Source organism: Chiloscyllium plagiosum, unplaced genomic scaffold (assembly GCF_037043375.1).
Source record: "Chiloscyllium plagiosum isolate Xiang-an unplaced genomic scaffold, Cpla_swu_hap1 HiC_scaffold_3, whole genome shotgun sequence".
NCBI lineage: Eukaryota > Metazoa > Chordata > Chondrichthyes > Orectolobiformes > Hemiscylliidae > Chiloscyllium > Chiloscyllium plagiosum.
In genome coordinates, this window is record NW_028270141.1 from 86,320,692 (window position 1) to 86,334,287 (window position 13,596).

Sequence of the window (13,596 nt, forward strand, 5' to 3'; positions counted from 1 at the left end):
GTGGTGATGGAACTCAGACCTGTATCTTCAGAGCATAAAGCCTGGCCTCTGCATTACTAATCCAGTCACACTTCCTCTAAATGACTATCTAATTAGAAGCATCTCATCGCACACAATAGTCATACCTTTTTGAGGGGTTTCCACGATCTCAGCATGTTTGCTTTTAACATGTTCACTTAGATCCTCTCCTGCATTTCCAATAAGGCCACAAAAAGGACATTCCGGGACATCAGACTTCATGGATTCTTCAGAAGCACTACAAAGTCCATTGTTTTTTGGCTCTTTCCTGTTGTCAAAGAGTGTTTGCTCAGGTTGTCTCCAAACAGTTTCTGAAAAGTGTCCATTCACAGATTCTGATTGTATTAATCTTTTGGGTTCACTTTTTTGCTTTATGTTCTGTCTAAATGGTCTCTCACAGTTGGATGGTGAAGCACAGCAAGACATCTGAAGCTCTTCCATCCGGTCCCCTCCAAATTCTTGTAGTTCTGGAGTTGTTTCATGTTTTAAATCAGTCAACCTACTGGTCTGAAGTGAAACATCAAGAACATCTTCTTTATCAACAGAATACATCATCCTTTTATCATCCACGGGTTTCACTTCACTGTGGGAAGTTTCTATATGGAACATCAATTCATTATAACTGATTCCTGATAGGTTGCACATTGGACAACTGTACTCACTTTCTTCATGCATGATAAGAATGTGTGTCCTCATGTCTGGTTCTGACAAGCCACCTTGCCCACAAATATCACAGGTGTACATGTTGGATTAGTTAGTTGACACTCATTCAGCTTTTAAGAAAAGGAAAAAAGTGAGATTATACATTGCAAAGCATATAAATATGAAAAATATATTCTGTAATTATTAGATTAGATTCCCTACAGTATGGAAACAGGCCCTTCGCCCAATAAGTCCACACCGACCCTCCGAAGAGCAACCCACCCAGACCCATTCCCCTACATTCCCCTGACTAATGCACCTAACACTACGGGCAATTTAGCATGGCCAATTCACCTAACCTGCACATCTTTGGACTGTAGGAGGAAACCAGAGCACCTGGAAGAAACCCACGCAGACACGGGGAGAATGTGCAAACTCAACACAAACAGTTGCCCAAGGCTGGAATCGAACCTGGGTCCCTGGCGCTGACAGGCAGCAGTGCTAACCACCGAGCCACCCCAAATCATGCAAATAGAATACACAAAAAAAACCTAGATCCTGCACAATTAGTAAATATATTTCATTTTAAAATACACAGATCCTCATCTGGTTTTGTTGAAAATAAAACTGCTTTTCAGAACATAGAGCAGGTGTTAATAATTCTTCAATAATACACCATAGTCCAGCTCAATCTTCACCTAACTTGATCCCCATACTTTGAGGGGGGTAACTGGACAGCCATGAGAAGAAAGAAACTCAACTGATTTCACATAGGATTGTTGGAGGCCAAAGGTCAGACCAAAACTACCAGCTGACATCCGATAACAGAAGACATCATGAAAAAAATATTGCATTTATATTGCACCATTCATGACAATTGGATTTCATTTTTTAAAAAAACTTAGTTGGCAGTAAATTAAAGAGTAGTCATTGTTGTGATGTAGGAAACGTGACAGTAAATTTACATAGAGCAAGTTCCTCCAAACAGTAAAGTAAGATAAAGCTGTCATTATTCCAAAGGACCATCAAACTGCTCTCTGAATTCCATCTCAATAGGTGGTGAAATATAAATTTCACACAATAAATCTGGAAAGAATGGACAGAGAAACTTCTGATGACTAAACAAGCACTGACAGTAGCAGAACTTACTATGTGAGGGAACTTCATTACCAGTGGCTCTGCAGCACCACTAATGACTGGTTCCTAAAAGTTGTAACTGCCAGAATGGGTCTTTGCTGGAAATGTGTTGCTGGAAAAGCGCAGCAGGTCAGACAGCATCCAGGGAACAGGAGAATCGACGTTTCGGGCATAAGCCCTTCTTCAGGAATGGGTCTTTGGCAAGTACTGCGGAAAATAACAATTTACTTTCACTCATCCTCACCAATCTACCCACCATGGATGAATATATTCTTCACCTTGCCAGCAGGAATGACCATCACAAAATCCATGTGTACTAAGTCCCATCACATGGAGGAGGTACTCAATTGTGTTGTGTAGCACAATGCTTAATGAAACAGACTTGAAGAGATCAAGCAACTCAAACTGAGCTCCACAAACTGCTATGGCCCATCAGCAACAAAGAAAAAACTGCATTCCACCAGAACTGATAGCCTCCTAGCTTGGCATTTCACTCACTTTGTTTAACATCAAGCAAGGGATCATCCCTGGTCCAAAGAAGTGTACAGAAGGACATGATAAAAGGAGCATCAGAAACTGCTAGAAATTAGGTAGACAAACATATAAGGCTGGAAAAACTCAGGAAATCTGACAGCATCTGTGGAGAGAAATAGGATTCATGTCAGGTATGGCTCTTTTTGAAAACCAGAGAAATAGTCCTGTCATACTCTGCTCTCCATATACGAGACCTAGACAGTGTACCAGTGTCACACCAAGATGCTCAACCACTTTCACCCAAATTGCAGTTGGACGCTTCAGAAAATCACAAGGCAGAATACTAAGGTTCTCATCCTAGCTGGCATGTCGAACATCCACATAGTGACATAATCACAACCAAATTGGGGTGCTCATCAAGCCAGAATTCTTCACAGCTGTTTACCAAACTGGATCTTCTCTCCAGCAAACTCGTCCAAAACTTAAAATACCTATGACTTCCTATCCGATTTGCAGGAGGATCTCCCGTTCACAGGTCTGCTTTAGTAGTCACATAAGTTACCACTGGAATCCAACTAGTCACCCCAAAGGAGGAAGACGGTCGACCCTTGTGTTTATTAAGAGATATCCCCTCCCTCCCTCCCAGCCCTCAGGCCTTTCTTGATTGCTCTAGTCCCAGCCTGGACGAGAAACAAGAATAACTACCTCACCGCCTCAACCCTACCTACCTGCCTTGCCACCATAAAAGTCACCTTGCACCTTCAAAGACGGTGATTTGAATTTGCAGCCGTCACTCCTTTATCTTCCCTCCTTCAGGACCAGGAGTAAGGTTCAGAACAAAATTTCCCTCTTCTCACAATTAAGCAGTGGTTCCGGTGTTACATCTAAAGTCCTCCCTGGTACTGCACAGGCGCAATATGTTCTCTCATCGGAAAGGTTGGTGGGATGGGGGAAGAGGAGATTTTACTCGCCGCTGTATCACAGCGAAAGGATTCCCCCTACCACTGCACTTCCGGTGTGAGGGTTTTCATATTGGGTGGGGAGGGGTGTAGAGGGAGATCGCTTTACTGCTTAAATAAAAGCAATCCCGCAATCGGATGGAGATGTCCTTTACGTTTTCGGAAACGGAAAGTACGATAATCAAACTGGTGAAGTGGAACGTTGTCGGGTTTTATTTGGAAATGGGTTGACGGAGTGGGAAAGGATTGGTCGGGGAGAGGGAAGTGTTGGACAGTGCGCAGGTACAGAGTGTCGGTGCCGAGGTGACTGCTGGGATCGCTGCGCCTGCGCCCACGCTGCCGCCATATTGTGGGTTCGGGGTCTGAGGGTCTAACGGTTGGTGCGCGAGAGCTCGGGGAGGCGAGCGGCAATTTCAGGTGAGGCCCACCGCCTGCCCCACCCTCGTCCCCGGAAGCCTCTGCGGTCGCCAACGACTGGGCCTTCCCCGCCGGGAGCCCCGGAGCCGTGGCGCTGTTCTGTGGTAGGCCGCCCTCACAATCCGGGACCCTCCACACCCCGGCCTTGAACCAACGGGCCGCGTCCGCCATTTGCCGTGTGTCCCCGGAGCCGTGGCCATTCCCCGCACATCCCCCGATTCACTGAGTGTCTGGGGCAGTGGCGAAGGAGGAAATAAGTCCTCCTCCTCCACCACCGTTTCCAAAGGGGAATTCGCCGCTTGTACTCTCAGCCCCGCATTCACCCGCCCCACATTCTTCCGCCGGTTGCTTTAAATTGTGCGATTTTGGTCATTGTCGTTGACTTTACAAATAAGGGCGGGCGTCGGTGGACAACTTGTTTACCCCGCCCAGCCACGGCGATACAAAGATGGGCTGTGGGAGGAATGTGGAAGCTAGGCATATAGTTTGATCTTGTTCAAAAATTCAGGTAATGCTCTTTAAGTTCCTTGTGGGCGGGGAGAAGGTGACAGTTCAGATTTCCAGATGGAAAGATGTAAGAGTTTAAACTGAGGTCAGGAGATGATGCGTAAAGGATTAAGATTGAACTGTCACTTCTAAGGAAATAATCAGACTAAATTTAAATTGATTGAAAGTAAAGAAGATGAGACTTTTATTTGGTCCAAATTAACCATTTCTATTGTAATAAAAAGTACAGTTCTAAAAGTTACAGTGCTGCTTTTGCTGGTCAGAGCTTTTTACACTGAGTCGTTGTGTAAAGAGTATATGCAATATACAACACCCTGCATCACCTGAAGATTACCAGTCGTCGTCGACTAACTGGATATATTAGGGCAGTTACATTTCAATTACAACAGTGTTCAAATTAGACTGTAACATTTTGTAGTTTGAGCTGTTGTGTCAGGGATCTTAGTAATACTTAGGGGTTTTGTGAGCAATATGTGGTGTTCAGGGAACTGAATTAAGTGCAAGAAGTCTAGGAAAGTGGCAACTGTCTTAGAGTTATAGTGAGAAGTATGGCATGGAAACAGACCCTTAAGTCCAACTCATCTCTGCTGACCAGATACCTAAATTAATCTAGTCCCATTTGCCAGCATTTGGCCCATTTCCCTCTAAACCCTTCTCATTCATCCAGATGGATTTTAAATGTTGTAACTGTACCAGTCTCCTCTTCCACAAGCTCATTCCATACACTTACCACCCTCTGCATGAAAATGTTGCCCCTTAGGTCCCTTTTAAATCTTTCACCTCTCACCTTAAACCAATGCCATTCAGTTTTGGACTTCCCTACCCTATGGAAAAGATCTTGTCTATTCACTCTATCCATGCCCCTCATGATAAGCCTCTGATGCCCCAGGGAAAATAGCCCCAGCCTATTCAGCCTTTCCCTTTGCTCAAACCCTCCAACTCTGGCAGCAGCTTTGTAAATCTTTTGAAATTCTACAATATCTTTCCTATAGTGGGGACACCACACTGAATGCTGTATTCCAAAAGTAGCCGAACCAATGTCCTGTACAAGCCACAACATGTCCACCACCTACATTCAAATAAAAGCAAGCATTCTAAACACTTTCTTCAGTACCCTATCATCCCCATCTCAGACAGATCTTTCCCGAGGATCTGGAAAGGAATTATATAGCACTGATGGTTAGAAAGTGCAAAAATATTAAAGGAGTAGCATCTAATAGCTTTTTAAAATAGTAGAACTCTGAAAATTGGGGCCCAAAATGATAATACTACAAACCCTCTACTTCAGCACACCTGTTAGCTTCTTCAACCTCTCCCTGTAGTCAACTACTATCTTTCTGCACCATTGGCACCTTCTTTCTGTCTTTTTATATACCTGACAATCTTATCTGTTCTTTTAATTTGAGCACATTGCAGGTACAAAGAGTAGAAGATTTAATGGACCTTTGCTGAATTACTGACTCGTACAATTTTGTAATTGTAGATTTCTGTTCGCATTAATTTTGTCTGACTATATTTTTGAGTTATTTCCAGATAATTTATAAAATGAAATTTTATCCAATGGCCCATCCACGCACTCAACTGTTTCTTGGAATTAGAAAATAATTCTGTTGGTTGGGGAACTGGATGATGTTTTGAGTTTTTTTTAAACACCTGGAGCTTCAATATGTAGGATATACCATTTGACCTAGTGATGGAAACATTATGTTCAGATAGATTAAGTTATACAAATTGCCAGAATGCAACAGTGTTGTTCAAACATTCTCTAACTGTTTTAAAGTTAAATAATCTTACCAAAGTCCATACTTTTAAAAGGGACTTAGACTGGGGAGGGAGAGAGCACGAATTGAATGTCCTAAAATAAAGAAGAGAATCACGTGAATAAATTTAGGCATATTTTTGTGAAATATATAGCTTTAAATATTTGTTTTAAAGGTTTACTGGAAGTTACAAGCTCCAATTTCTGAGAAATTGCAATATTTCCAATGTTTCAAACAAGGATGAATTAAAATTAGATGTCATTATGTATACATCAAAATATACTGTCATTAAAGTGTGATTGCCTTTGTGTTTAAGGTGAAAAACTATTAGTCACAGTGCTTTTACAACAGTAAGTTTTATCTGATTATATTGGGATTAAATGCAGACATGGCCAGCCCAGTAAAAGATAACTACAGGATGAGAAGCTACAAGAACAAAGCTTTAAACACTCAGGAAATGCGAAGGCGACGAGAGGAAGAAGGAATCCAGTTACGGAAACAAAAAAGGGAAGAGCAGGTGTGTATGTGATAATAGGTCTGAAAGAGCATTTTGATAAGTAGACCTGGTTCACGCCTTTATCTGATGGTTTTTTTTTCTGCTTGTATTCCAGTTGTTCAAGCGCAGAAATGTGGCAGTTCCTGGAAGTGATGAAGCCATGTTTGAAAGCCCTATTCAGGACCCTGATATAAGTTCTACTGTAGTATCTGTACCTGGGGTAGGTTGATAGAACAAGAATATTCTTGTTCTGTTTTGAACAAAATTTTGAAAAACTGAAGTGTCTATTCTTAAATGCCTTCAATTGTAGGAAGGTGTAATCACAGTGGAAATGGTGCAGATGATCTTTTCAGAAGATCCCGATCAGCAACTCGCAGCTACACAGAAGTTTCGGAAATTGCTTTCAAAAGGTGAGAACCTTGTGCTGAATGCAATGCTGCAGAGAGTTGCTACTGTTGACAGGAACCAAGTCTTTCAGAGTGAAGGAGGAGGAAGAGGAGGCACCTGCCAGTAATTTGGAGGGAAGGGAAGGCAAGGGTGAAGGAGGCAGTGGCCTGTAAGTTGTGGGGAGGAGAAGGAGGGTGCCAGAGGTGTGGACTGCCAGACCGAGGCAGAAAGCATTCAATTTGTGCATTTTGTGACAATTTAAGTGCAACGCTGTCTGGGAAATCAATGCCTTTCTTTAGAATGTAGTTTTAATAGAAGGTTGATAATTTTTGAGGATATTGATTAATTATAATGTTGCATCTGTGCGAGTCCAAATATGGACAGTCCCTGTACTACGAACAGGTTTTGTTTCTGAGTGCATTCATAAGTCGATTTGTATACAACTCAGAACACAATACAATACGGTATGAAAAAGCCATTCGTAAGTAACAAGCAGATGTTTGCATTTAAAATTTAAATTAAATTAAATTTAAAATTTATATTCATATGGAACCTCACTTGTAAGTGCATGTTTATAAGTCAGACTTCTGTAAATCAGGGACCGCATGTACCACATAGGTCAAAATAAATACGGAAGATGTTGTAACTACATGATTGCATCAACATGAGTTGGTAAGAAGGAAAAAAAGCCCAAAATTGAATCACAGCCTCTGAGAAAATAGCGGAGCTAGAATGAGTGAATGGGTTTACTTTGACCATTTCTATCTTATGTATTCTAATCATCAAGAGTAGGTGGGCATTTAGATCCCGGACAACTCTTTCATCCTTTGGTGCTTGGGTTTCTACTGTATTCTCTATTATCTATTTGTTGCAGTCTTTTTCCTGTTCTGTTTCACCATCCAAGGAGTTCTAGTTTTGGATAAATTGTCTTTTATTACAATGGAGAAATCTCGTGAAATTTAGTGCCAATTTTCTCTCGGTGTTTCAACACAGAACAAATGCATATTTCACAACAAGTAGATGTTTTCTATTCATTTATGGGGTGTGGGCAATGCTGGTTGACCACTTATTGCTGTCCCTAGTTTGCCCCTGAGAAGGTGATGGTGAGCTGCCTTCTTAAACTGATGCAGTCCACCTGTTATGAGTGGATCCATAATGCAATTCATGAGGGAATTCCAGGATTTTGACCAAGTGACAGTGAAGGCACTATATTTCCAAGTCAGGATGGCAAGTGGCTAGGAGGGAATGAGCAAGTGGTGGTGTTCCCATGTATCTGCTGCCCTTGTCCTTTTAGGTTTAAGTGGTCGTGGATTTGGAAGGTGTTTCCTGAGGATCTTTGGTGAATTTCTGCAGTGCATGTTGTAGATAGTACTCACCGCTACTGAGTGTTGGTAGCAGATGGATTGGATGCTTGTGGATCTTTTGCCAGTCAAGTATGCTGCCTTGTCCTGGATGGTGTCAAGCTTCAGTGTTGGTAGGGCTGTATCCATCCAGACAAGTGGGAAGTCTTCCATCTCACTCTTGACTTGTGCCTTATAAATTGTGGACTGGCTCTGAGGAGTCAGGAGGAGAGCTAATCATCACAGTATTCCTAGCTACTGTGTTTATGTGGTGAGTCAAATTGAGTTTTTGGTTAATGATAACCCCCAGGATTTTTATAGTGGGAGATTCAGTGGTAGTAACACCATTGAACATCATGGGGAGGTGATTAGATTGTCTCTTATTGGTGATGGTCATATCCTGGCATTTATGTGGAGTGAATGTTATTTACCACTTGTCAGCCCAAAACTAGATAGTGTCCAGATCTTGTTGCATTTGAACATGGATTGCTTTAGTATCTGAGGCATTGCCGTTGGTGCTGAACATTTGCAATCATCAGTGAACCTCCCTACTTCTGACTATGATCGAGGGAAGATCATTGATGAAACAGCTGAAGATGGTTAGGCCTTGGACAGTACCCTGAGGAACTGCTGTGGAGATGTCTTGAAGCTGAGATGACTGATCTCCAACAACCACAGCCATCTTCCTGTCTGTCAGGTATGACTCCAATGTAGAGTTTGCCCTTGATACCCTTTTGATTCCAGTTTTCCTGAGGTGCATTGATGCCACACTCTGTTGAATGTGGCCTTAATGTCAAGGGCAAACTCTCATGTCTGTAACTAGGTTCTTTTGTCCAAATAATATAAGAACCAAAATTGTAATGAGGTCAGGGGCTGAGTGGCCCTGGTGGAACCCAAACTGGGCATCACTGCGCAGATTATTGCTGAGTAAGTGCTGCTTGGTAACACTGTTGATGACACCTTCCATCATTTTACTGATGGAGAGTATACTGATTGGGCTGTAATTGGCTGGATTGGATTTGTCCTGCTTTTCGTGTACCGGACATAGGTGGGCAATTTTCCACATGTTTGGACAGTTAAGTGTTGTAACCACACTGAAACAGCTAGACTACGGGAACAGGTCTTCAGTAGTCTTCCTGGAATGTTGTCAAGACCCAAAGTCTTTGCAGTTTCCAGTACCTCCAATCATTTCTCGATATCACATGGAGTGAACTGAATTGGCTGAAGACTGGTATCTGTCATTCATTATATTTTATTTTACTTGTTTGAGTCTGCATGTGTTAAAGTTTGAGTTGAATATTTTAAACTTCTACAGAAAGGTTGTTTCAGTCATTACTGCTTACTAAGCACATGCCATTTGCAAATTTTCTCAGATTGTAATCACTTTCAATGACAGCAAGGAAGAAGTCTGTTTCCTATCCTATGAATATTTTAGAGTTGGTTTGTTTGTTTCCAAAAGATTTTGTAATATAAGACTTTTTTGTTACCCTTTCCTATGACATGTAATGGGTATCTATTCAATATCAGTAAAGCCCACATTTAAGTACAAATTGTTGTGCTGAACCCAGGCGCAAGAATATGTGTGGTCGATCTTTTGAAGTTAATGAAACACAGTAACTATATCTGGTTCTCTCATAGATTGTATTGAATTTATCTTTGCTTGAATCTATTTTGAGGGCTCAGTGGTTAGCACTGCTGCCTCACAGCGTCAAGGATCTGGGTTTGATTCCAGCCTCAGGCGACTGTGGAGTTTGCACATTCTCCTGTGGGTTTCCTCCGGGTGTGCCGGTTTCCTCCCACAATCCAAAGATGTGTGCAGGTTAGGTGAATTAGACATGTTAAATCGCCCATTGTGTTCAGGATTACGAAGGCAAATGAAATGCTTATTGTAAGTGGAAAGAAAGCAAACTAATTACTATAGTTGTTTTGTTAAGAATACATCTGGGGTAATACTTTTTTGGTCTCTTCAGAAAGGACAGTTGCATTCAAAACTTCAGACAATGTTCCACTGCCTGACTCTTGAGATGTAGGAGTTTTACAATGAGTAAAGATAGTTCAGGTTTAGTCTGTATCCATTGAGGTTCAGCAGGATGAGAGGTGATCTGATTGAAGCATATAAGTTCCTGAGGGGACTTGATTACATTGAATGCCAATGGTTTGAAATAAGAGATCTCTCATATAAGACAGATGAAAAATACAATTGAGAGTTGAGAGTCGAGGGAACTCACCCTCCAGTGAATCCAGGCTCACTGAATATTTGTAAGCAGAGGTACTAACTTCCTTGCTAGTCAGTTATCTAAGGGTAGTGGGGTTGGACAGGAGTTGAGATCGCAGTCAGATCAGCTGTAACCTGATTGAGTGGTGTGGCAAGTACAAGACAGGGTAGTCTTCTAATTTGTGTTCATATGTATGTAAAGAATGAATTCCATTTCCTACAAGTAAATAAGATGCATGTGTTATTGAAATATTTGATTTTGATTTTAACCACATTCTGGGTGTCATAGAACAGGATAGTAGGAATCATGGAAAAATGGTATTCTGGATTTCAGTTACAAATTTTCCTTCCAGAACCTAATCCACCAATAGATGAAGTCATAAATACACCTGGTATTGTGCCAAGATTTGTGGAGTTTTTGAAGAGGAATGAGAATTTTACCCTCCAAGTGAGTTTTTAAAAAGAGATTTTATGTTTTGATAGTACATCTTGGAAAATTATACAATGTGTTAACCTTGATATCGGTGTTATGCTAGAAAATGCAGAATAGTTCCAATCTTCAGTGTAGCTACTTGTAAAACAAACTTTCCCTCCAGCACACCTTCAATTATGTCTTGAGTTTTCTAATCATTTTAACCTTCTGTTGTAAAATGGTGACACCTAATATTGCATTCTAGTGGATACCTGAAGAAAAATAGTGGCCTGAACTGGGTAAAGTTTATGTAATCTAATATTTTATATAAACTCAGCATTGTTTTCCTTGTGTTTTATTTATTATCTATGTGTAAACCTGAGAATCTCATTTAACTTAATGACCACTTCCATCAGTTTCAGCTTTTATAGAAATCATAAATTCTTTAGTGTGGAAGCAGGGCATACAGCCCATCTAGACCACACTGACCTTCCAAAGAGCATCCAACCTTGGACCTCTGCTTTCCCACCCACCCACTAATTAAAAATCTCTGTCTCAGCCTTGAATATACTTTATGACCTGACGTCAACAGCTTACTGTGGTAAAGAATGCCACTGATTCATAATCATCTGAGTGAAGAAATTCCTCATCTCTGTCAGAAATGTGTAACTACTTTATTTGTAGTCTGGTCCTAGACTTTCCTGCTTCATAAGATCTTAGCTAATCTGCTTGTGTTCTGAATTCCACATTTTCCTATAGCCTGATAACCTTAGATTCATGTTAAGGGAATCAATCTATCTCCCCCTTACGAATATTCATTGACACCCCCCCCACTGTCTTCTGAGGCAGAGAATTTCAAAGTTGCATTATCTAAGAGAAGAAAAATATTCTCTTCACTCTGCCACAAAAGGCAATCCTTAAGTTTAAAAATGTCCCCCAGTTTTGGATTCACCCCAAAAGAAGAAACATCCTTTTCTCTTCCTCCTCGTCAAGACCATTAGGATCTTTACAAATCCATCAAGGCACCAATTCTAAACATCAGTGGAAACATGTCCAGTCTGTTTAATGCTGTTTTTTCCGGGTATCACTCAAGTAAACCTCTTCCGAGCTACCTTCAACACATTAACATCCTTCCCTAAATAAGGAGACCAAAATTGCACAAAATTAACCTCCTGATGCCTTGCATAATCTGAAGTGAAAATGTGCGTATTTAATTCTGAATCTAATGAAAAATATTTCTTTCAAACATTGTATCATGCTTATATCTATATTCTTGTATCATGCCCAAATAAGTTTAACATTTTGAGAACTTCAACCTCATTAAACACTTGAGAATATTGTTTGCATACACTCAATTTTTTCATTTTACAGAATCAGAAATAGTATACAATTTAAAGTACTGAAAGTTTACATTGTATTAATAAAAATAATTTCGGTCTTCCCTGAGTTTAGAAAATATGTTAGAACAGCAAACAAAAACGTTACAATTTTAATGCTTTAATAGTGATAATCAATTTCTGTACTTTAATTCTGCAGTTTGAGGCTGCATGGGCTTTAACCAACATTGCTTCTGGAACATTTCTCCATACTAAAGTGGTTATAGAAGCTGATGCTGTTCCTATCTTCATTGAGTTACTCAGCTCAGAATATGAGGATGTGCAAGAGCAGGTATTTCTTTGTTATACATATGGTAATTTAATTCCTGTTTTAATACAGGTCATTCACTTGCGTATTCAGCTGGTGTTGGTCCTTTTTATCCCCTCTAAGTTTGTGACATAGAAAATATAATTAAGCAAAAATGTACATCTATTTTAAAACATTTTTGTCACAACATGAATGTGTGGATTAGTATCTCAAGTAGAGAAAGAAAAATGTGGCGTTATGGAGCAAATTTAGACTTTCATCTTTCTGAACATGAGAAGATGAAATTTCTGTAGCAATTTTCACTATTTACATTCTACTTGTTTCTTCCACTTTTTAAAAAAAAAATACACTGAAGGAAATTAGGCAAAAAGCCCTTTTAGTTAAACTTTTCTTTCATTTTTTTTGTCCCTTCACCACATGGTATGCACCATTTATACTTAAAACAAAATGCCCCACTGTTAATTTGTGCTTTAATTCTATGTTATGTGCATCCAGAAAAAATGGAAATATTTAATTGTGAACTTTTAAAACCATTTTTAAATTTTTTTGAGGACTTCTGTCTAAAGGATTATGAAAATGCAGTAAATTGAACTACAGAGGGGGGTGGTACCTGGATCTGTGTTTTTAAAAGATACTGAAAGGACAATAAGGGGCACTTTAAAGCCACTGGAGGTCTCATGACCTAGGAACGTAAACAGTAGGAGCAGGTGTAGGTCATTTGGCCTATCAAGCCTGCTCCATCATTCAGTATGATCATGGCTGATAATCCAAATTAGTACCCTGTCCCTGCTTTCTCACCATACCCTTTAGCCATAAAAACTATCCAATGCTTTTTGAAAACACTCAATATTTTGGCCTCAACATTTTTGGGGGGCAGAGAATTCCTCAGGCTCACCATGCTGTAGCTGAAGAAATTTCTGCTCAGTCCTAAATGGCCTACCCTGTATCTTTAGCTTGTGAGCTCTGGTTCTGGACTCATGTCATTGGGAGCATTTTTAAATAGATTTCTGACATCTCCCTGCTTATTTTTCCAACTGCAGTGAATACTGTCCTAATCAATTCAGTCTCTCTTCATAAGTGAGTCCTACTTTCCCTGGTATCAGTCTGGTAAATATCAAATTCGTCAGGTAACAAGACCAAAAATGCTTACAGTATTCCAGGTGTAGTGTCACCTAGGCATGTAGAATT

At 40.4% G+C, this 13,596-nt stretch overlaps 2 protein-coding genes across 8 annotated transcripts in view; one reads left to right on the forward strand and one right to left on the reverse strand.

Moving 5' to 3' along the window:
- The window catches only part of zup1 (zinc finger containing ubiquitin peptidase 1), a 53,501-nt gene extending 50,154 nt beyond the window's left edge, over nt 1–3,347 (reverse strand). The window contains exons 1-3 of one of the 5 annotated variants that reach the window (XM_087981312.1): nt 3,031–3,344; nt 681–791; nt 126–525 (exon numbers count right to left, since the gene is read on the reverse strand). In XM_087981312.1, the coding sequence (XP_087837438.1) occupies nt 126–525; nt 681–689 (409 nt within the window). In that variant the 5' untranslated portion in view covers nt 690–791; nt 3,031–3,344. Of the gene's footprint in view, nt 1–125; nt 792–2,999 lie in introns of all 5 variants that reach the window. The other 4 variants (XM_087981315.1, XM_043685027.2, XM_043685023.2 and 1 more) reach the window with 4 other exon arrangements.
- Nucleotides 3,294–13,596, forward strand: part of kpna5 (karyopherin alpha 5 (importin alpha 6)) — a 35,363-nt gene continuing 25,060 nt past the window's right edge. The window contains exons 1-6 of one of the 3 annotated variants that reach the window (XM_043685040.2): nt 3,294–3,402; nt 6,301–6,431; nt 6,526–6,630; nt 6,721–6,820; nt 10,706–10,800; nt 12,301–12,432. In XM_043685040.2, coding sequence (XP_043540975.1) covers nt 3,369–3,402; nt 6,301–6,431; nt 6,526–6,630; nt 6,721–6,820; nt 10,706–10,800; nt 12,301–12,432 — 597 coding nt within the window. In that variant the 5' untranslated portion in view covers nt 3,294–3,368. Of the gene's footprint in view, nt 3,403–3,521; nt 3,648–3,729; nt 3,752–6,300; nt 6,432–6,525; nt 6,631–6,720; nt 6,821–10,705; nt 10,801–12,300; nt 12,433–13,596 lie in introns of those variants that run through there. The other 2 variants (XM_043685046.2, XM_043685051.2) reach the window with 2 other exon arrangements.